Source organism: Sminthopsis crassicaudata, chromosome 2 (assembly GCF_048593235.1).
Source record: "Sminthopsis crassicaudata isolate SCR6 chromosome 2, ASM4859323v1, whole genome shotgun sequence".
In the NCBI taxonomy this organism is placed as follows: Eukaryota; Metazoa; Chordata; class Mammalia; order Dasyuromorphia; family Dasyuridae; genus Sminthopsis; species Sminthopsis crassicaudata.
Genome location: NC_133618.1, coordinates 527,308,338 through 527,333,000, shown reverse-complemented (window position 1 = coordinate 527,333,000; position 24,663 = coordinate 527,308,338). Strand labels below are relative to the sequence as shown.

General features: G+C 31.6%; 1 protein-coding gene across 5 annotated transcripts in view; it reads left to right on the top strand.

Moving 5' to 3' along the window:
• Positions 1 to 24,663, top strand: part of CCPG1 (cell cycle progression 1) — an 89,277-nt gene that overhangs the window by 35,828 nt on the left and 28,786 nt on the right. For 4 of the 5 annotated variants that reach the window (XM_074294555.1, XM_074294556.1, XM_074294558.1 and 1 more), the window contains exons 3-8: positions 320 to 440; positions 1,369 to 1,445; positions 3,019 to 3,223; positions 6,714 to 6,968; positions 19,447 to 19,565; positions 21,247 to 22,787. In XM_074294555.1, the coding sequence (XP_074150656.1) occupies positions 320 to 440; positions 1,369 to 1,445; positions 3,019 to 3,223; positions 6,714 to 6,968; positions 19,447 to 19,565; positions 21,247 to 22,787 (2,318 nt within the window). Of the gene's footprint in view, positions 1 to 282; positions 441 to 1,368; positions 1,446 to 3,018; positions 3,224 to 6,713; positions 6,969 to 19,446; positions 19,566 to 21,246; positions 22,788 to 24,663 lie in introns of all 5 variants that reach the window. The other variant, XM_074294559.1, reaches the window with a different exon arrangement.

The following is a 24,663-nucleotide window of genomic DNA, read 5'->3' as shown; positions in this document are numbered from 1 at the left end:
TCCTTGGAATACCTTCTTTTCTCACCTTCCTCTTATAAATTCTCTTCTTTTAATTCTCATCTCAAGCACCACCAACTACTCAGATGCCTTTTCTACACGCACTGCTTTTTCCTACTCCCCAACTACTAGTGGCTGTCTTTTAAACTTTCTTGTATTGAACTATTCATAACTTATATTTATTTTGAATATACTTCTGTATATCTACTTACCTTTTTCACCTTAGAGCTTTTTGAGAACAGAGGACTGAGTTGCAAAGCAATTTCAACTAGTTTTAAAGATAAGGAATTATTAATGTTTCATTATTGTCATTTTTTTCTAGGGGTCTGATATAGAGACAGTGAATTCTGAAAATGTAGCAAATGAAAGCCCTGTGTTTGCATCAGGAGAGTATACAGCTTTAGTGCAAGAGATACATCAGGAACAGCCTTTAGATCAAGAAGGTAAGTAGTAAAAAAAAAAAAAAAGAAAGAAAAAAAAAAGAAAATTAAAGCCAGTAAGTTCAAACCCTCTTTTGAGATAACTAGTATCTAGTCTTTTTGACATATACTCAAATACTAATCCTGTGCCCTCAAAACCTGAATTACTAGGGATAATACTATTAGAATCTTTTGGCTTTGTTTACTTATAATTTTTTACCTATATTTCTTCTCTTACCTGCTCATAAGAGGGTCATCCCATACAATAAAAATTTCTTTAAATGAAAAAGAAGAAAAAAAATCAGCAATGTATTGGTAGTTTTAAAAAAAAAAATTAAAGCTTATTTTTCTCTACCAGTATAAAACAAATATGTTATAGTTTGTTTCTAACCAATAACTTCATAGTAAATTGTATTGTAGTCTTATTTATCTTTTAAGTCTAATGACTTATTCAGGTTAAGATTATTATCCTAATAGGGGAGTATTGGGGTGGGGGAAATGGTGGAAAGAATGTTCCAAAAAGAACAATGGGATTTTGAAACAAAAACAGGAAACCACACATTTTTAGTCCTGTGCCAGAGTCAAGGGAAGAAAAGTATACCACAGCAATGTTTTCATAAGAAGCTTTTATGATGAATGGCTACTTTACAGATGAAGAAACTGAGGTCCAGAAGAAGTCAAATTTAGATCCAATAATCTTGTCACTCTAACATTTTATTTGAATTGAAATAAATGTTTAAAAAATTGACATTAATGTTTTAAAAATTATGCTACTTAGACATATTCAATACCTCTCAAAAGGCATTTTTTTGTGTGTATGTGCTCTATATTTGCGATTGGTGTATCTTAGAACTATTTTTTTATTGGCTTAATTTGTATAAAACTCTACAAGATACTGAAAAAAGCATTTTAAAATAAAGGAATAATATAATTTGTTTTTATTCCATATCAGGAAATAGCGAAGGTGGTTCAGTGTTAATGGGAGAAACTACATATCTAGCTTTGGAAGAAGCTAACTCAGTTCTTGAGGTAAATTTTGATGATTCCCATTTTCTTTTTGGTTAAATGCTGAACAAGATTTATTTCTTTTAAAAAAATATTTTAACATATGCTACGTTCACTTCTTTTTTCTATTATTATTTTCCTCTCCCATGGTTTTTCTTTTGTTCTGATTTTTCTTTCCCAACATGATTCATAAAGCAATATGTATTAAAATTCATTTAATTAATTAAAAAGATATATTTTTCTCCAATTATACATAAAAATCATTTTTAGCATTCTTTTAAAAAATTTTTGAGTTCTAAATTTTATCATCCTTTTTCTTTACCCTCTGAATATTGTATTGCTGAGAAATGCTAAGTCAGTCAGTCATAGTTGATAATTGCATAGTATTGCTTTTACTATAAGCAGTGTTCTTCTGGTTCTGCTCACTTTATTCTGTACCAGTTCAGGTAAGTCTTTCCAAATTTCTCTGAAATCATCCTATTTGTCATTTCTTATAGCATAATAGAATTTCATTATAGTTATAGGCCACAACTTGTTCAGCCATTCCCCAGTCGATGGATAACCTCTCAATTTCCAATTCTTATCCACCACAAAAAGAGTTGCTACAAATCCTTTGTACACATAAGTCCATTTGTTATTTTTTTTTTAAATCTCTTTGAGATATGTATATAGAATTAATAGTGACATTGCTGGGTCAAAGAGCATGCTCAGTTTGGCATATGAATAAGATTTCTAAGATAAATAGGGTGGTTTTTTTTTGTTTCCACTTGAAATTTAAGAAATTTTGTTATATATTTTGAAGATTTATTGATTCATTTTGTTCATAGAGCTCAAATATATATTCTATTTTGATTGATTTGATTTCATTGACTAAAACCTTGAAGATATTTTAGTTCAGAAGAAACAGTATTATTAAAAAAAAAACAACCTAATTTAGCAACTCCTCCCTCACGTACAATGTAATTTTCCTGAAAATAGCCAGATCTCTTTAATTAGATTGAAGAGGCTTATTATAATATGTTTTTGGATCTTGTGATCTATATACATAATTCAAATGAGAGGTACATTGCATAGTGGATAAAAGAACTGGCCTTAGAGTTAGAAAAAACTGCTTTAAAGTTCATGTTTAGTATATACTGGCAATGTGACCCTAAGCATTTCACTTAATAATGTCTTTGTGTTCCAGGCAAACTCTATAATAATGAAGTCACAGATCTTGTTTAAAAAAAAAAAAAAAATCATAATAGAAATTTAAATAAAACAAAAGGTAAAATGAAATTCTTGTGAAGATATCCTAACTTTTTAAACAAAATGAAGCAAATTGGATTTTCTATTCAAAGATTGTTATGAATAGGGCATTTTACTTTGGAACTTATAATTTGTTGTGAGTGTTCTGAATTATGAGTTAGATACATGTAAATTTTCTCAAGTTTTTATGGCCAGACTGAGAACTAGGCTTCTCTCTTACTATACCTACCCTTGTCTACTACTTTTATATCTTTCTCCCCTGCAGATGACAAGGATTTAGGTATCTAATATGTATGTATTACTTTATGAAGTATTATACTAATTTACAATACTTGTGATTTTTCCTCAGACAGAGAGAGAGAAGTCACCTGATGACAATGTTTATTTTGGGGCTATCAGCGATGATTCTGACATTGTTACTCTTGAACCACCTAAGTTGGAAGAAATTGGAGCACAAGAAGAAGTTACAATTGTTAAGGATATTCAGAGTCCTGAAGATTTTAACTTAGGTTCTTCCTCTAGTAGCCAGTATACATTTTGCCAGCCAGATACTGGTAAGAACTTTACAGAGATAAAGGATCTTCAAATATGAGCCTTGTCAAAAGTTATATAACTTTTCTGTTAAAAATTCTCAGCTTCTAGGTTGTTGAAAGAATAACATCATATTAGCATAGTAAGAAAGTTGAACCTTTCAAGTCTTGTATGTGACACACCCTGTTTGTGTGATTCTAATTATTTCACTGAAAATCTCAGTATTCTGGGCAGTTCTCTAAGACCATCTGAGCTGTAGAGCAAATATTTTGTGCATTGGAGAGGGAGTTTCTTATTGGGAGTTCTAAATGCCTGTGTAACATATAGCCCATTCTAAAAAAAAAAAAAAAAAAAATTGTAGAATCTTAAGAGTTTTATTTTATTAATATATATTTTCAAGTGACATCAGATAGGACATGTAGTATATGTATCAAAGACTTCAAAAAGCATGTGACATTTTTCAAATTTAACCTTAGGAGACGAGAAAAAGAATTTAAGATAACACTTGGAAATCTGGAAAAATCTAATAATTCACTAATATTGTCTGTGGAAAAAGATAGGTTGTTTTGATTATTTTTTTCTATCAGGGAACCATTACTGTATAGTTGGATCCCATGTGTTTATAAATCACAAGTGTAAGGCTTGTCAATTCATGATGTCCTATATAAAGTGAAACAACATTGTTTGAGGATTTATCTTACATTTAACACAAAATAGGCAAATACTACTAGGAATAAAGGGAAAATGATCATATATGAAATTATACTTAATCTACAATTTTGAAAATGTATGTTATCAAAAAGAAAAAAAAGAAAATGTATGTTTATCATTAATAAGGTAATAACAAAATTATTCTCATTGTTTTCATATCTCTTTTCAAATTTTTCTTGCTTTTTTACCTTTTGTAATTGGTTACTATAATTATTATGAATGTGTGTATTCTTTAGTTCTTTTTTATTCTGCTTGCTTTCTGAGTCTTATTTTTAAATTATGTATTTTTATCATTTCCTATGACATACCATTCATGTATACTACTAATATATAGTGGAGTGTTAAACTCCACTTGCAAAATATTTGCAAAGTATTTATATGGTATTTGATTCTTATAACAAAGAAGAATGATACTTTACCTCATTTTATTTACATTTGAAAAAACTGAGCTTTAGAGAAGTTAAGGATATTTTGCTTATGATTATGGAGAATAGTTAAGAAATACATAGTACTGGATTGGACCCCAAGTCTTTCTGGATTCTAGTGTTCCTTCTACTACATCATACATACACAATAGTGATTGGCTCTTCACAATTGTTAGATACATGGGTATTTTTTTCCCTAATTTTTGCTGTCACGAATAGTGCTGCTATAATTTTGTAGAGATGTTTTTCTTTTTCCTGTCAATAATGTCCTGTTGGCATCAGGAATAATAAACATCTTTCTCAGTTACATGTTGACAGAATACTATGATTTTTATTTTAAAAGTGCAATGGTGTCAATCATAGCCTCTCCATTTTTTAAAATAAATTTTTTTAGAAATTAGTGGAGAACCAGAAAGAGGAGAATAAGGTTAAGAAATACTCAGTGATGTTGAAGAGTTATAGAAATCAGTTATTTAGTGTCTATGATGATGGTAGTGGTGGTTTATTTTTGGTCATAGATATAATGCAATAGAAGAAGCATGAATAATGACCTAGTTAAATGTTATAGTACAAATAGATTAAATTTTAATTTAATCTTTTCCAAAATATATCCAAATCTTTCCTTTTTATTCTTTGTAACAAAGGTTTAAAAGTATCTTTTTCTTTTTTATTCACAAAAGAAAGATGGTGGGAGAAGCTGTGGAAGATTCCAGAGTATATAAGGGGATGGGATGATCAACTGAAGCACCATGTTCCGAGCCAACTCTTTGAAGGTGGTGTGACTAAATCTGATCAGCTTGTATAAAGCTGAATGTAACTAGTCACATTTATTGAGTGCTTTAAAGATCCATTTGTGCTCTATAATACTAAAACGACAATTCAAAATTATCCCTGTTTAAAAAACAACAACAGTGTGGCTTAAGCTTCTTGCATGACATTGAATTGCTTACATTTTATGAATTGGATCAAGTTAAAGTTCAAAATCCATTTTATCAGCTGATTGCTTTAGCTGTAATTTTGCTTGGGTTACAGAGCAAAGCAGTCGATGAAATAGATTTTGAATGAGGAAATGTGTGGCTGCTGCTGTTTGAAATAGTTTAAACTGGCTTTTTAGCTAGTGATACAAATGATGACATACAAGAGAAAATTATTTTACATTTGTTAAGTTATAGTTAGAAAATGATTCTTTAGTAATGCTTTTGATTACTCTTAAGTACAGGAGTTTGACTACATGATCCATTCAGACTGTGACCGTGAAAGCATTTATTTTAAGTAAGGATTTGTTTTAATTCTTTCTTTGTCCATGAAAATAGAAACTTACCTGAGGAACATATCCTTGGAGATGATATATTAAAGAGTTACCATTGAAAACTGACTTCACCTTTATGTCTTTAATTTCACTCTTCTTTTTCTTGATCATGAAAAATTAGGAATGCTTATCCATGCCTCTATCTCTGTATTCGTCTTCATAATTCTGAGAGTTAACTGAATCTATGTGATTTGCCTTGGAAAAACATTGTCTAAAAAGCTTATCACTTTGGCTGTGACATAGACAGCTTAAATATATGATACATGAGTATTTGTTTTGGAGCTCATTTTCTCAAATTTAAGTTAATGATTTGTTTTTCTCCAATTGATCTTTTTCCTTATTGGATTGTGGACATTATTTTTCATGTGGTATCACCTTTGGGTTATACTAGTCTACTGCTACTAATTACACTGAAAAGTGACAAAAACTCAGGAAAATTTTAAATTAAACTCAGTAGGAAAAAAAAATGTGACAGTTATGTTGGGGAAGTGTTTGGAAAAGATAAGAAAAATTCACTTGATCTTTTTAGTTCTTGTAGCTTTCCTTTGGAAACCTAGATTATTTTATTTCCATTTTTAGATTTATAATCATCATGTGCTATTATATTGCTAAAGAGCTATTTCTAATACTGAAGTGCTGCTTTTTCACTTCTTTGGCTGATAACTGCCAATTAACAAAATTATGTTTGTCTAGTAAGAGTAGGAAATTAAGGGAAAGATTTTTCTAGTTTCTTATAAACATAAATTTCATGGCCATATAATGGAATGATTGAAATGAAGTGTGCATTGTCTATACTTTGTAAATTTGTTGGATAGGTATCTAGTTGTATGGTTTTTTTTCCCTCTACCATTTTAAACTGTCTCTAACTTTGTCTTTCCTTGAGATCAAATTGACAAAGTGGTTTCAGTTTTCTTCTGAATTCACACACTTTATATCCCCCTTCTGGAAATATATTTGGAATATATGTGTCAAAAATCAAGCATCATAATAATACTTTTCATTGTACTGTGTTGCAAGAAATTTTTAGAACTATTTTTCACATCTTGTAAATTTTTTTTTTATTAATAGTGTTTCCATCTCAACCTACTGATGATGAGTCAAGTAGTGATGAAACAAGTCATCAGCCCAGTCCTGCTGTGAGACGACGACGTGCTAGAAAGAAGACAATTTCTTGTTCAGAATCTGAGGATAAGCCACCTAATGAACACGAGTCTGACTCTCCTAAGGAAGAGGTTCCTCAGCGCCCCTTCAGTAGTGGCCTCAACAAATGTATTATACTAGCTTTGGTGATTGCAATCAGCATGGGCTTTGGACATTTCTATGGTAAGAATTAAGAATTAGTCAGATGTTATTAGCATATGGATGATGCAGTGGTCAGGGTGTTGAGGTCATATCTGTGTCCTACTTAGTAATGATTCTATTATTAATTAGATGTTATGATATTTAAGCTGCTTGGGCTTTTTTCTCCTGTAAAATAGGAATCCTTATTATCATATCTATGTAGGTATAAATGTCTCTGGGTATAGACATAGACAAACACATATATGTAAAACTTGCATCTTTCAGGGTTAATGTGATTAGAGTGGCCAAATGATAGATGTGCTTTGAAAAGTGTTAACTATTACATGTCTATAAAGGCTTTTTAGTATTTTCAGTGAGTTTTATATAAAAGATATTTGTCCTTTTTTAGGTAGGATTAAAAATAGAGATTTTTAACTATACTGCTGACTATTGACTATTTGATATGAGTAAAATAGTAATTATAGTATAGTAACTTAGTAAATAGTCATTCTAGCATCATGCTTTTGGGAAAAAGATGAAGATCATTAACTTTGTGAAATGCTTTTGAGATATTTAACTGAAATTTACATTTGAAATCTACTATTACTTATTTCTTACTATTTACACTTAGGATTATATTTTGACTATTGTTCTTATGATTTAGTAAAATTTAGGATGTTTCTTCATGACTTTTCCATATTTTAATATATCATTGGTGTTTCTTTGCATTGAATTGAATGCTCATAAATTATGTAGCATCTATAATTTAAGTGAAACAAGGAAACTTTTAAATACTTATCTCTTTCTCTTAGGATATCATTGTCAGTGTAATTGATTCTGCTCAGCATTTTCTGTGTAGTCTAACAGTTTATATCATGTCTTAAAATTTACAAGTGCCTCCCTCATTTATCATGTGATATATAGGTAGTATTAAGTATTAGTCTCATTTTATAGTAAAAGCATATGGAAGTTAAGATAAGGCAAAGGACCATCTTCAAGGTTACATAGTCACTATCTGAGAAATAAAATTCAAAAAGTTATTTTAATTTCATTGCATTGTGTTGCCTCTCCAAAATAAAAATCGGAAAGGTTCAAAGGGCACGTTGTCTCTAACATTTGGAGTCTTTGGCAAAAAATTGAGACATTGAGTGGTCTTAAAGAAGGCGGGAGGAAATTTGGACAAAAGATTGTTATGGTAAAGGTAGGGTTGAACTTCTAAGAACTCTTTTTAGAAAGGATATAACCATTAACTTCACTAATGTTTATATTCAATCTGTACTTAATTTTGAACCAGATTTTCATTTTATCAGGTAATCTAAAATTTTGCTTTATCAGGTTCTCAAGTGCCTCTTTATACGGTTTTGTGGGTTAGCTTTCTTAGTCAGCATGACAAAAATAAGTAACTGTAAACGAGCTATATAAAGACATTTTGGGCATATTCAGTTGTAATGGGACTGAAATAGACTATTATTTGAGAATTGTAAATCTTAATGTTGTGTCTCCTGATTTTCAAGTGCTGTAGTTTCAAGATTTCCCTTTCACAATATAGATAATCAGATAGGGTTTCTCTTCAAAGAACGTACAAATTCCAAAGTGAGATTGACTTTAATTGAAATATGCTTAGAAGATACTTTTTCAATGTACTTAACAAGAAATTATCTTCCTAATCCTTATAGATAGAAGATAATCCTTATCTTCCTAAGATTAAAAATCAAGAATATACTGTTTGCCAGAAAGAGTGGCAGCTAAAGTAATTTACAATTCTGTATTAAACAGTTGAATCATTTGGTGTACCAGAAAAACTGCTTAGTGCTAATAAGAGAAATTACATACTTCTTTTTTTTTTATGTATTGACAGATTGCTACATATTTCCAAGATATAATTTCTTATAAATACTTCTCAAAATATCATTATGTCTATGTGAATTTTCAAAAGGACGTTTTAGAAATAGGATTTCAAATATATTCATATAGCAACTTTTTAATAGGGAGAAGATAAATAGCCTCAGACAGATCCTTTAGAATAACTAAAGTTACATAGCTTAATTGGGATTTGTGTTGGAGGAGGAAGTTTTCACATTGGGATTTCTTCCCTAGAATTCTTGTTCCTTTTATTTCATACCTAGAATGTCCCTCTTTTCCTCTTTTTAGTTCTTAATCATCCTTTAAAATACTATTTACATAATTATTCCTCTAGAAAGCCCTCCTATGACTCTTAACCCTTCCTTACCCCTAAATCATCATTGATAATTCTCATTTCTTCCATCTTCTGAATGGATACTTTGCATATTTTCATGTGTATGTATATTTATGTATCTAAAATTGTTTTAGTAGTTAACTAATGGACTTATTGGTTTTATTTGAATAAAATGTTGTCTTTCCACAGGTAAACCTGCAGGTAATAAGAAACATCTTTTATTCTGTTACTTAAAGAATTTAATACCAGAAAATATCAAAATTAATGATTAACCCAGATGGCACTAAATACCCACACATTGCATGGCCTTTGAGCATTTGGTAAAAAATTAAAAATACTTAGAAAGAAAAGGTACCTGTTCATTGAGAACTGTTTCCCTATTATGAAAAAATGTTATAAAATGGCATTTTAGTGCTTAGAAATCACAAAGCATTCACACCTATGCATTTTCTCACTAATCTATTCAGATTAACTATAATAAGACGTGGTAACTTACTTTTCTGTAATTGTGTCTTATTATCCTAAATTGCTTTTTTGGTGATGAGAGTATGAGGATGACTGTAATGTGCTGTTATAAGTATAATGTAAAGAAATGCATGACTTTAAAAAAAAAATACCAGAACTTATGTAGCCAAATAAGTGAAGTAGTTACTCCTGGGAGATTATATATGTATTCCAGTGCTGTTGCTATTGTTTTCTGAAATTATCTTTAGAAACAGGTTTGAGCACTCAGAAAACAAACAGACAATACTTTGTTTTATCATTGAGCCCAATGTATGAGCCAGACAGATTATCCATGATAATGTATGAGCCAGACAGATTAACCCTCAAAAGGGCAAACATTTGAATATTTTTTAGGAATGTTCTTAATAACATTCTTCAGTCTCTGAAGTTTCAAAGAAGGAATTCCAAAAAATATTTTTAGTCCAGTGACAGTATCATTGGAACGGAAAATGTACCCTCAAGGATTAATTTGAAGAAAACATATATTTGGATGTAGAAAGTTATAATGCATTTAGGCACATCCATCCTACCCAAACTCTCTTATATAATCTTATTGGTCTTAATGTAGATTACATCCCCAAAATAAAATTTTTAAAATGGGGAAAAAAAAAAAAGTCCACATTTGAATTGTACACAGGCCACATTGGTGAGAAGAATGTCTGTCTTATCTTCCTAGCTTGTATTTTTTCATATCATATATTTAACATGATCATAGGTGAATTTATTCCATATTTAAATTTTAATATCTTTCCTCTCAGTTTTCACAGCCCTCCAAAAGGTTTATTATTACCTTTTAATATGGTAACTTCAGCCCTTATCTTTCTTGACCATAGTTAAAAGAAATATTTGTTATTACTGATTGTCTCCTTTTTGATCCTCTCTCTTCCCTTGGCTTCACTTGTGTCCTTCAGTGTTCTATGCTTTGCTTTCATCTTTTCCTACATCCTCGCCTTTGTTGATGTTGTTTATTCTGTGTTTAATCATCACCTTTTAGATCTATATATCTATCTCCAACCTATTTCCATATTTCTAACTCTCTACAGGATAGCTCCAAAAATAATTCCTTAAAATTTCATAAATAATACTGCGACTACTTAATGCAAAGACATAAAATATAAAAAGGAAGCAGTCTCCAGTATCTTGGAGCTTATTGTCTAATGCAGGTATAAGACATACATAATTAAATATAGTGTTCTATGATTGCATCAGTTTGTTTGGTTTCTTCTAAGATACAATTTATAACCCATTCTTGCCTACCTATCATGGTGTGACTTTAGCCCATGTTGTCCTATAAATTCAAGTTTACCCAATTTATTAGAAGTTTACCCCACTTTTTCTTCACAGATACCAGTGAGTATTTGGGCTATCTATTTGTCATCTCTCATCCTTTCTACATGAATGACCAAATCTTCTTTTTCTATCATACATTTTCTTGATAGTAATTTTGAAAAATGAGAATTCAGGATGTTCATTTGTAATAGATACATTGCAGCCTCCTCATACACACTAGACATCTTCTCTATTACTCTCTGAGTAATACTAATTTTCGATTCTTTGGATACTGTCTTTATATCTCAGTTATAAAATAAAACATATAGAATAATTCTAATAAAGAATGGGGAGAAAAATCATCAGGAGACATTTCACAGGGAAAGAATTACTTGGATGGGACTTTAAACAATAAGTTTAAACAGTAGAAATTTAAAAATGGAGGGAAGGGTATTCTAGGCCTAAGGAACTTTGTGATTAAATTCACAACAGTCCAAAAAATACAGGGCATATTTAGGAGTGTGATCATAACATCATATATTTAGGGCTGGAAAAGACCTTGGAAGTCATAATTTTGTTAAAATATTTGCAATGGATCAGTGGTGGAAGGCAGAAGCAGGAGCTGTTACAAACATAATTGATAGAATTTGGTAAACCAGTTGTAAGGACCTGGGCCACTCTTTTGCCCTTAAAAATAACTGACATCTTGTGAGAGGTCAGGGCTTAGTGATTATTGAATAGCTTCCCTTATATCCAGAAAAGCTTGGTTCAAATCTTATCTCTGATACAAACTTCCCAGACTCTGGACAAGTCACTAACTTAATCAGTACTCTGGGCACTGATAACTGTAAGTTGTAGAGAAAATTCTGTTTTTTATTGGTAGAAGGGATTTCTTTATCTTGGAATTCTCTATACAAATGAAATCACAGGCTTAATCTCCATCCTTATTATTATGTCCAATATAGCATTGTGGGGTTTCTAACACAGAGTACTAAGTTAATGGCATTGATAGAACTGTTGAATAAAGAAGATATACATTTCGGGCAAAATCAAGTTTGGCTTTTAAAATATTCTATTTAATGTATTGGTGGTTATTCGTTACAGATAGAAATGCTCTGTGGCTAGTTGGGAGATGTGTATGTTTAGCTCAGAACTAAAAATGGAGATTTGAGAATAAATAAAAGATCACTGAAATAATATGTAGCACTTTTCATCTCTTTAATAAATACTGCAACCATTACTGCCTGCTTTTGCCCCTAATTGTACTATTTCTGTTAACGATGCCACTGTTCTTTCTCTCATTTACTTTTCATTTTTGACACTTCCCTTACCCACCCTTATCCTTCATGTCTAAGTCAATTGCTATATACTTAAGATTCTATCTAAAAATCCCTTTTTCCTTTCCATTGAAACTACCTTAATTCATTCCCTCATCTCTTCTCACACTGTCGTCATGGTCTGCCAACTGGTCTTCCAGTATCCTATTTTTGCCCATTCCAATCGTATCTTTCTCATCACTGACCAAGTCATCCTTCTAATTCCCAGCTTGTGACCAAGTTGTCTTTCCTAAAATGTTTTTTACTACTTATGATTCCTGTAGAGCATTCTATTGGTATTTAAAGCCCTTCAAAAGTTTGTTCCATTCTATTTTCAAATTTCATATACTGTTCCCCTTCAGCATTGATGGTCTAGTCCTCTGAACTTTTGGTATGTTTACAATTCCTATGGTGCCTTCTGCTTGTTCCCATATCTTTTGTTCCTGTTTATACCCATTTCTTGGAAGGGATTCTTCTCAGAAAATAACTTCTCAGTTATTTTTGTTGGAACATTCCCCTTTTTTACAGAGGAATTCAAGTTCAGTTTCATGATCAAGCCTTCCTTTCTTCCTGTTCTTCCCCATCTTCCCACTTGAAAGCAATTTCTTCTCAAAATTTCTTCTAACATTTTGCCCTTGACTTAAACAATTCTTTGCCCTTTGCACTTATATTCTGCTTTATATATTGTGGATGTGTTTTGTCATAATTATTTTGTAAGATTCTTTGGGGTCTATTTCAGATTTTTTTCTGCACTTTACTGCCTAATATGATATTCTATACCCAGTGCTTAACAAAAATTTGTTTAGTTAAATTTTATGTGGTTGTTAGTATATTTAAAATAAAAAGTGAATTTAAGTAGATCTTTGGTGTTTCAGAAGGTACTTCCAGGTCATCATAACAAACGTCATTATACAAATAAAGCACAGAATTACTTTGTTGTAAAACTGAAAGTGCTGGTTAAGCAAGCTTTTTATTGTATTAGAGGCTGGTATTTAAAATGTAACTAGGGGAATTATTAAAGATTTAGAAAAAGGTTCCTTATGAAGTAATCACTTTTGTTATTTTGTCTTTGCTTTTTAGATGAATATATATATATTTTAAAGAATCAGATCAAGTTGTTTTATGGTATTTTTGATGATCAGATCGTCTTACCACAGACAATGGTTTTTCAAATAGCAGGTTTTATTGTTTACTGTGGGATTAGTTCTATCCTAGGTACCATTGAGGTAACAAATAAAAATAAAACATGGTCCCTCTTTTCAGAGACCTTACTATCTTTTTGGAGAGAGAACACTTAATCTTGTATTATTCACTATTTCATGAATAAGTTTTGAATTGTGTTGCATCCAGCATACATTTATCATATAAGTTCTTAAGTCTAGAGTTGTCAAGGAAAGGTTTGTGAAAATAGAAGTGAACCTGTCTCTTGAAGGACAAGTACATTTTAGATAGAGGAGTGAGTTGATATTATTCTAGGGAATGTGAACAAAAGATGAAGGTGATTATTTCATATTTGTGGGAACTGTGAGGAAATAGTCCAAGGTAGGCCAGAAAGGACATGTTTAAAAATAGTGAGAGGTAAGATTGAATCAGTGAGATTGGGCCAGAGTGGGGGAATTTTGAGAGACAGAAGATTTTAAATCTGATTTGATATGAAATATGGAGAATTTTAAATTTCTTCAGCAGGGGAGGAACATAATTGTTATTAAAACCATTAGTGCCTCACAGGATAAGAAATGGGTAGGGAAGAACCTTTCAGGTATCAAGAAGGTAGCCATATAGGATACTAGTATAGTCATAAATAATAAAGTGAGAAAGACCTCACCTATGGTGGAGAAGAAGGGGTTAAATATTAAATATTAAAACCACTTTAAAAGAAAAAAAATTCAATTACTTTTGGTTGTTGGCTGATAATTAGGGTATGGATGATAGAGAAAAGATGAAAGCTGACTCCCAAATTTTGATTCTAGTGAATGATGATTCTATAGATAGAGACAGATAGGTAGTGTTGGGAGAAAGGTTGGGGGTGCTGAAGACTGAGAGGTGGCAGTGAGATATCTCAGTGAAAAATGCACAATATATTCATAGAAACAGTTTTAAAGTTTGATGAAAGACAGATTGATTTGAAGATAGTCATAGAAGTGATAATGGAAGCCATGAGAATAGTTTATATCTATATAATATACATAAAATACTGAGAGAACAGGAGGTAAAGCACATAGGCAGATAGCAAAGGAGTGAAGAGAAAAATAAAAACAAAATAGAATTCAGTTTTATAGTTTTAAGTTCTGGTGAGGCTCTTATTAGATTCTCCTATCCTATTCCTGTTTCTCCTATCTAATAATCAGTAGTGTCTGTGAACCCATTTGAGGTTTTCTTTTGGCAAAGATTCTAGAGTAGTTTGCCATTTCCTTCTCCAGTTCATTTCATATAAGAGTAAAGAGGCTAAGTGATTTGCCCAGAGTCATACAACTATTAAATATGTGGACTGGATTTGAACTCAGAAAGATGAGTTTTCATGAATTCAGGTCCACAGCTAGATGGCTCAAAGGATAGAATGCTAGGCCTGGACTTGGAAGACCTGAGTTCAAAACAGTTTAAGGTGGAAAATTTTGAAATGTCAAAGAGAGTTTATTAATGCCTGCCTAGAGATTAGGAGAGAGAAGAGTGCTGTCTTTATAGGTATGGGAATAAATGAGACTATAGAGAGCTCAACGGAGAGGATCCAAGAGAGAGGCTTTGGGTGCACCTGTAGTGACTTATAAACCAGCAAAGTAGGCAGATACTTTGGTGAGAACAATAGGAAGTAGAACCAAGGAAGAAAATTGTCACACAAAACCAGAGAAAAGAGAGTATACAACGGAGGGAAGAATGCTTGGTAGTGTTAATTAAGTACACAAATATAAAGGATAAAAATTGAGAAAAGGCCATTTGTTTGATAATTAAATCACTGGGAATTTAGGACTAGAGTTTGAATGATGAAGCCAGAAGCCAGATTGCCGAAGGTTAAGAAAAGTGAGATGAAAGGAAGGAAAGGTGCTGACTGATTATAGGTGCCTTTCTAACAGGGTTTGCCTGAGAGAAGCAAGAGAAATAAAAAATGATGGAGGGAATGATGTAACCTTAGTAAAGCCTTAATTTTTTTTAAAGGAAGGGAGACTTGAGATTTCCTGCAGACAAAAGGAAAGGAAGCAGTAGACAGGAAAAGATTTTAGATTATTTTAAATTATTATACTGGGGAAGACAATGTTCTGCAGAAGATAGGAGGGGGAGGAGATCAAGGATACATGGAATTATTTATGAAATCTGTAGTTATTTATGATGGAAATTTTGATTATTAATATCATGTGTCCAAGGTAGCCCTTTACCATAAATTATTTTTAAAGACATGAGGTCTGAATACTAATACGAAGAAGTGGTACTATTTCAGGTCAGGAGAACTTGTAAGTTCTCATTTTGGAAGCCTATGATCAGTCCATTGGTTGACATTGATTAGAGTTAAACAGATATTAAACAAACACAGATCCATTGGCACATCATAGATTAGTCTTAACCATATCTCATTAGGCAGTACTAGAAGCAACTGGAAATTGGGATGGAATTATAACATGATACCACTTTAAACAAAATATTTTGTAGGGAATGTGAAATTGTTTTTATCATTTTTTTCTTCAACTTCCTCTACAAACTGAGTCTGGTGACATAAGTTTTATTGAATTAAGTTTCTATAAATATAGTACTGCAGTTGAGAAGTTGTAGTATATATGTACAAATATATACGTTAATCAGCTTTGGTATTCTAAAAATGTAGTATCATGAAGCACTTTCTCATTAGTTATGAGTTTTAATTTTTATCCTTTTCCAGAATTTGGTTTAGTTAGATTGTAAGACACTTTTAGGTAGGAAATCTGACTAGACAAAGTATGAAAAGAAATATTTTATGAATAGCTACTGAAATTCACAGAAGATGGTTTCTGTATTTTCTTGGCTGATGTCTGACATTAATTTTCATCAGATAAAATCAAATCAATTAATTCTACAAAGTTAACCTAAATTATCTTATACTCAGGTAGTCTGCTGTAAGGTAGGAAAGAAGACTAAAAGACTATTGAAATGATCTCTCCTCCTTATTAAGGAGGATTAAATATGACAAATTTGACAAACAAATTTAACTTCTATATGTAATACAGGACCCTAGAGGAAGGGGAGAACTTAATAAACATTAAGTACCAACAACACAGTAGTAGATGCTTTACAAACATTTTAGTGCAGAGACAAAAAAAATAAGTTCCCTTAAGTGGAAGCATTCTTAGAGATCATCCTCTAGCATTTTAAATAAGAAAATTGAAATCTCAGAGATTGGCCCAAGATTACACAGGTATTAAGTTGCAAAGCCAAATGTTGTCCCTCTGACTCCAGACATAAATTACAATTTTTTTTGTTTTGTTTTTTGATATGATAAGCTGTCTCCCCTTACTCTAGTTCTTTTAAAATTTGAAATAATAATGATGACTTCTTTTTCATTATTTTTTTAAAGAGAGTTGGCATGATGTAATTGAAAGGATACTTGACTGTAGGTCAATATGCTTAGGTTTTACATATATGTGAAGTGTAATATGTGCTTTATGAAGAGCATATATAATTTTATTTCTTTGGTCCTCAGTGTTCTCCCATCTCAAATAACAGGCTGATTGAGTGACCTCATGTCCAGCTTCAATTTTAAGTAAATGTGTTACAATATAAAATATGAGGTTTCCCCTTCATTATGGGACAAAATGTAAAAAGGATGGAAATTTTCTAAGCAAAATTGATACATTTAGGGTGGGGAAGGAATAAAGGATATCAGAAGGAAAAAGAATGGTAATAAATAGGTGAACATATTAGATGTTCCTGGACTGGAAAAAGTTAATGAAAAAGGTACACATATCACTTATTCTTAAACATGTCAAGATGTCTTCTAACATCTCAAACAATATTAAAGTTTTTACATGACATTAATATGTCTATTTTCTGGCATTTTTATTTAGGTCCTTTACTAGGGAATTTTTTGCATTTCTCTATTTACTTTATTTTATTACTCTCTATCCCTCAAAAAAATAAGAAAAATATTAATGAAACTAGAAGTCAGTTACTGATACAGTATGTTGATGCTTCTTGCAAAAGCCACCTGTTTGGTGGTAATTGCATCTTGTAAAATTTAGAAGATTAAAAATGAGTTGTTTACCAAATGCTTTTCTTAACCTATTAAATTATCTTTTTTATGGTGTATGTGCACGAAGCATGTAGCAGCATGTATGTAGCATGAATGTCTGATTAGTTTTCCTAGTGTAATTTAAAGTAGATAAAAGATAATTTTCTATTTAGCTCTTTTGAGAGGATAGTAAAGTTGTGGCTTTTCTAAGAGTTCCCTAAAACTCTGCTTGCATGGGTCCCTGCCCAGAATTAGCTTTAAGAGTAGAATTGTGATAAGATTTGGTAGCTTTTTTCCTTTCCATATTTTTGGGCTGCATCCATAACACATGCAGTATGAAAAGTAGAATTGAAAATTGTTACATTTTCATTTCTGTTCATGGTTTATATTGCTAATAGATAACGGGCATACCTTAGAGATATTGCTGGTTTTGTTTCACACTGCCATAATAAAGCAAATATCAATAATAAAGTGAATCACATGAATTTTGTTTCCCATTGTATATAAAATATTACAATACACTAAGCTATAGTCTACTAAGTGTGCAATAATATATCTAAGAAATGAACATACCTTATTTTAAAAATAGATTATTGCTAAAACGTGCTAACCATCATTTGAACCTTCAGCAGGTTATATTTTTGCTGGTGGATGGTCTTGCCTCCATATTGATGGCTCCTGACTGATTTGGATGACAATGAAGTTTGCTACATCCATTCACTCTTTCTATTGCTTGAATCTGTAGAGGCCATTGTAGGATTATTACTTGGCCTGAATATTGTTGTGTCTCAGGGAATAGGGAATAGCTGGAGAAAAGGAAGAGATATAGGGAACTGGCTAGTTAGGAGAACACTTAGAACACACACATTGATTGTTTCCTGTCTTAACATTGGCTCAGTTTGTGGTACCTCAAAATAATTGTAACAGTAATTTCAAAGTTTATTTATCACAGATTACCATAACATATATTAATAAGGAAATAGTTTGAAATATTGAGAAGTTTAACAAAATATGACACAGAGACGTGATGTGAACACATATTGGAAAATGGTGCTGATAGATTTGCTTAGTGCAGGATTGCCACAAGCTTTCAGTTTATTAAAAAAAAAAAAAAATCCAAAAAGAGTACAATAAAGCAAGGTGCAATAAAACTAAGGTATGCTCGTACAAGATTGAACTTTGTGGGCCTCATTTTCTGCCTGTGTAAAAGAGGGCAATGATGCTTCTTCATGGAGGTTTTAAAAAACAAAACATTACAAAATGAAACTCTCCTAGTTGTTCAGAGTTTTTCTTTAGTTTTGTTGTCATAAAAAAATTAATTAAACCTCATCTCATGTTTGTACACATGTAAAGTTAATGACATTTAACTTAGCCTTTTCTCATTAACTTTAATCAATATTTAGTCATTTATAAATCTCATTTATCCAGGTGCCAGGCAGGTCACCAAGTACTGCATTCTGACATAAACATTTTTTAAAGTTCTTTATGAATTTTCAGCATATTCAAAACTGATGAAAAATATTGTGTGTATGAAGTCAACTTTGTTGATAGTTTAAATGTATTTAAAAATTAACATGCTAATAACAAAACCTTCCGGTGTTCCCTACTCCTTACACAAATAATAAACAGTTTTATTTCACCGAGTCCTTCTCCTTTTTTGTAGTCACTACCCACAGACTACAAATAGCTCTCTTGCAGCAATAAAAAGTCAAGCAAAATCAGAAATACAAAACATTGTTCATGTCTGCACATGTACTGCTACAGTAGTGATTATAAAGTATTAAAATCCTCCAGTATCCTAATCAAATATCAAATTATGTGCAGCATATTATTGTATTATAATTCTTTAGAAAATTGTGAATTAAAGGATGATTAGCATTTAGTTTGCTACTACATTAATTTTTTTCCTGAGAGCCTGGATAAATGGGATTTTACTGTCTTTTGGGTAAAGTATTTGAATTTTGAAATGAATAAAATGCAGGTATGAATTAGGAAGTTGTCTGACTTATTTTGTAAAGAAGAATTTAATAAATATTGTTTTAGGTACTATTCAGATTCAGAAACGTCAAGAACTAGTCCGAAAGATACATGCTGAAGAATTGAATGGAATGAAGGATTATCTTTACCAATGTCAGCAAGAACAAGGTTCTTCTGGTGATAAGGTGGGTATTAATGTTACTCTCAATTTTTTTTTTTTTTTAAAGATATGAGTATGTTACATAAAAACTTAAAGTTAGAGCATTTACAAGTAGGATAGGATTGGCATAAAAATTTATAAAAACAATTCAATTGATATCATTATACAGCTTTGTAATTAGTTAAATACTTTGTTGGCTAATGAACACATGCTGTAGAGTGCTTCAGTGGTCTACATAAAACTAGTGCAGCTCCTACAACTTTGTTATAACTGTTTGCCTAACTTAGGAGTCTTTAATAACTTCTCTGGGACTATTAATTATTTTATTTTCTTAACACCACTGAATGCTTGATAATTTGTAGTATTTTCTTTCTCTTGAAGTGATTCATTGGCTAAAAATATACTTATTCAGTTAAACTATGTTACAACTAATAAATCCTCCACTGAAGTTTTATTTTAATCTCCCTTTATGGTATAGAGAAGACCTATGCCTCCTTAAGGCTGTATCAGCAGAGTACCTTGTAGACACTTAACGGTTTCAGAATGGCAGGTGAAAAGGGAGAGCATTTCAGGCATGAATTCATATAAAGTGAATTAAGTAGAGAGATATTTCAAAGTTATTTCTGAAATTCTGAAGGTATGATAGCTGGATAAATTAGATCTATAGAAAAGAATGCTACCATATTTCATGAAGTTTATGAATCCAAGTCTTCATCAAAGTGCACTTTTTCTGTGGGAAGTTTATTAGTGCTTTATATAGTATTTTTTACCCACTTGGCCTACATTTAGTAGCTCATTAGACAGAATTTTTTATATACAGTTGATCCTCCCAAGTTCTCCTTTAATTAGGCCTTCTTGTGGACCAAAGATAAGTCTTTGGTTCTCCCAAGTTCTCATAACAAAGATGTGAGATGTTTGTCTGTAGCATCTTCTTGCCTTGGAAAGCTTCTCTTGGTTATGTGACAAGCTACTTAAGGTGTTCCTCAAGCAGAAACACTTTCTCTCCTAAAGGGGAGTTAACTGGTTAGAAAGACTTTATTTCTAGATACTACTATATAGTAGCCTGTGCCCATGCCATCCTATCAGCATTTGAGAATTTCTTCCTTTGTCATTTAATGTTAAAGGAATCTGGTAGTAGTAGAGCAACACCAGCAGAAGTCTGAGAAATTGACACTGTTGACATCCAGTTTTATATGTTGTAACATCAACAAAGAGACAGGGTTATTTCTGGGCATTTGACCGACTTTTTTTTTTTTTTTTTTTTTTTTTTTTTTTTTTTTCCATTGTCTTTATATACCCCTATGCCATCTTCCTTAAACACAAAATTAAGTAAGAAAAGTTAGTAATGATAAGGTTTCTATATCAATATAATACATTTAAATGTTAGAAGCTGGAATATATCCTGCCAAGACATTTCATTTGAGGTAGGTAATGGTGATAGTTTTAGAGAGCTTTCTTTAGTAATAAACCAATAAATGATTTCTGAATATTAATCAGTAGAAGTATTATTTATTAGGTATCTCTAGGCTTATATTGCAATTTTCTTATGGTGTTTAGCATGGTAAATGTAAAACACTAAGTAATGATATTTAGAGATATTTTTCTATATAATAAATGCTCACTGTGCATACAGAGATAATAAAGTTCATGTTATTAGATAAACCATACTGAAGTCTTTTTTTAAACTTTTTTTTTTTTAATGTTAGTCGCTTAAAGAAAATCTTGCATCATGTTTGAAGCTTACTGAGGTAGAGAAGATAGCCTTTGAAACACAGAAGAAAAGCCTTGCTACAGAAAACCAGCATTTAAGAATGTCTCTGGAGAAGGAAGAAAAAGCTTTGTCCTCTTTACAGGAAGAGTTAAGGAAACTTAGGGAACAAATTCGGAATTTAGAAGATAAAGAAACAAGTACTGAATTGATAGTTTCTGAAAACCAAAAACTTAAACAGCATTTGGAAGAGGAAAAGCAGAAGACTAATAGCTTTCTCAGTCAGAAAGAGACCCTCTTGGCAGAAGCACAGATGCTAAGGAAGGAACTAGAAAAAGAACGACAAACAACCATTGCCTTAAGGGAAGAACTGGACCTTTTAAGTAGTCAGCAGTCAGCAGGTGATGCAGACTCTCCCAATTCGTTGACTGAAAATAAAGAAATAGAAATTTTACGAGGAAGACTAACAGAATTGGAATGGAAGCTAAACTTTGAACAACAACGATCTGATTTATGGGAAAGATTATATGTTGAAGCAAAAGATCAAAGTGGAAGACAAGAAAACAGTGAAAAAAATAAAGGTAGCAAGGGAACTAACAAGGCTAGGAAGTCTAAAGAGACCTTGTTTGGTTCAGTAAAAGAAACTTTTGATGCCATGAAGAATTCAACAAAGGAGTTTGTAAGGCACCATAAAGAAAAGATTAAACAGGCTAAAGAAGCTGTTAAGGAAAACTTGAAAAAATTTTCAGATTCTGTTAAGTCTACCTTCAGCCATTTCAAAGATACCACCAAAAATATTTTTGATGAAAAGGGGAATAAAAAATTTGGAGATAAAAGAGATGAAGCAACTAAAAAAGCAAAAACTGTTTATCGTGAATATTTGCATCCGCAACCTAGACCACATTCCAAAAACACCCATCATAAAAGCCCCACCATGGCAAGATCAGGAAGAAAACAAAAGTCAGTTCAATTTGAAACATTTGGGAAGAACACAAATTCCCCTAAGTTCAGCATGAGTCAAGATTCAGTAAGAAATTACCACTTTTTAAAAAACCCTTCTGATTTTCTTGAATGTGGACATCAGGAAAAACCACCAGTTCAGTTTGAAACACTTGGTAAAAACACAAATTCCCAGAAAGGCACTACTGATAAAGACTGTGTGAAAAATTATCACCATATAACAAAAGGCTGTTCTGGTGTTTTTGAATGCGCTCATCAGGAATCTATTAGCCTTTTTAACAGAGTATTAGACCCTGTAAGAATAGATGAATTTTATCAGTTAATGCAAAGATATGTGCAGCAAGAAGTAAGTGACTTCCATCATTGGGGAGAACTACAGCAATTCATCAATAAGTTTTTCCATAACAGTGTCTTTATTCATGATCAGATGTTGTTCACTGACTTTGTTAATGATGTTAAAGATTATCTTGAAGACATGAAGGAATATCAAGTAGATAATCATGGAGTGTTTGAGGATTTGGATGACTATATATATAGACATTTCTTTGGTGACACATTTTACCCTCAGTATGGACCCAGGTTGGTTTCTATAGTACCATATGATTGGAATAGCTTTTAAATATTATAGTTACAGATTATAAAAGAAGTTTTTTGGATACAACTGAAACTAGCAAGTGGTTTTTTTTTTTTTACTAGATGGAAATCTTCCTGGTTAGTTCAGATTGAATTATGGATACACACACAAAAAAATTTAGCAAAAAATGTAGAATCTTTATTTTTCTCCCCTTCCCTAATATATAAATGGAATTTTATTAGCATATTTCTGTCTTTTAAAACCACTCTGAAATTTAATTTTATATATAAAAATGGTATTTTGAACATATTTATTTTGAGTATAAAAATCCCAAATTTAAAAAGATAGCTTACAGAAATCTGCCCCTAGTTTTTTAGTCACACACTATATATATGTGTGTGTGTGTGTGTGTGTGTGTATATATATATATATATATATATATATATACACACACACACACACACACACTATGATGCTTCCCTTGTCTTTTGTCAAAACAGTAACATTTTTCTGCTTTTCATTTCCACTGGTAAAAAAAATACATTCTTCACTGAAAACCCTTGATTTTGGATACATATATTAGAGTGACAACTGAATAAGAGGATACAGATGGTTCAAGTTTCTCATCCCAAAAGGAGAAGCTGCCAGACAGGTTTTCAACAGTATCCTTTCTGTTTCTGTTTCTGTACATTTATAAGTATTTTGGAAATGAAAAATGGAAAGATTTGAGAACTGCCAGATGAGGCCTTAATAATAGAGATCTTTTCTTTTCTGTGCATATTTCCTGCAGTGTGGCTTCTTTTTGGTAATAGTTTCCCTTAAGTAGCCCAGTATTTTTTAGTTGACTTTGTAATTGAGGATATTCGTGATTAAGCATCATCCCATGATTATTTTACATTTCTTAACCATAATACTCACATGATTAAATTTTAAAATAGGAATTTCAAGGCATACCTGGTATTTCAATGAAATGACTAATCTCAATTTAAGTTCATGTTTCTATAGTCATTTTCAGTTCAGTGATTTAACTATTGTTCAAGATTACACATACATATAGAAAAGCACTGAGAATTTTGCATAATTACAGTAGACTGGGTCATGTAATTACCAATGAAGACAGGATTTGCTAAATATATTAATTATGTAAAGGAGACTTCAATGAGTGTTTAATGGAGAGCTTAAACTTTTAAGAGCTGACTTGAATACGCTAAAAGCAAATGATTAGATATAAATAGCTGATATGCTAATTATGTCATTCTAATCTATTAAAAAAGATTTCCCTGAGGAACTCTTACAAGATATCACTTTACCTTCTTTCCAATCTTTATATTGTCAATAAATAGTTATAGATATCTTCTGTATCCCTAGCACCTTAGACTACACCAGAAATACATGATTCCATATCATAGAGCTCTTAAGAGGAAGGAATATACATTTATTACATGCCTACTCTGTACCAGGTACTGTGCTTAAACTCTTTACAAATATCTCATTTGATCCTCACAATAGTCTTGGGAAGGTAGGTGTTATTTATTATCTTCATTTTATAATTGAGGAGACTGTGGCAGATAGAGATTAAGTGACTTTGCCAAGGGTCATACAGTAGATAGCCAGTATATGAGGCTGAATTTGAACTTGGGTCTCCTTGACCTTAAATCTGGCAATATATCTGCTGCACTACCTGGCTCTTAATCTTATTGAATTGGGAAGTCAGCATTACTATTATCCTCATTATATAAGTGAAGAAACTTGACACACTTAGTAAGTGGCAAAATTTAAACTTGAATCTTGCTGAGTCTAGGCCCAGTGCTCTTATTCACTGGTACCATCCAACTTTTAATCTAACTGGGAGAATAAAAGACATATGTAAATGTGATTTAT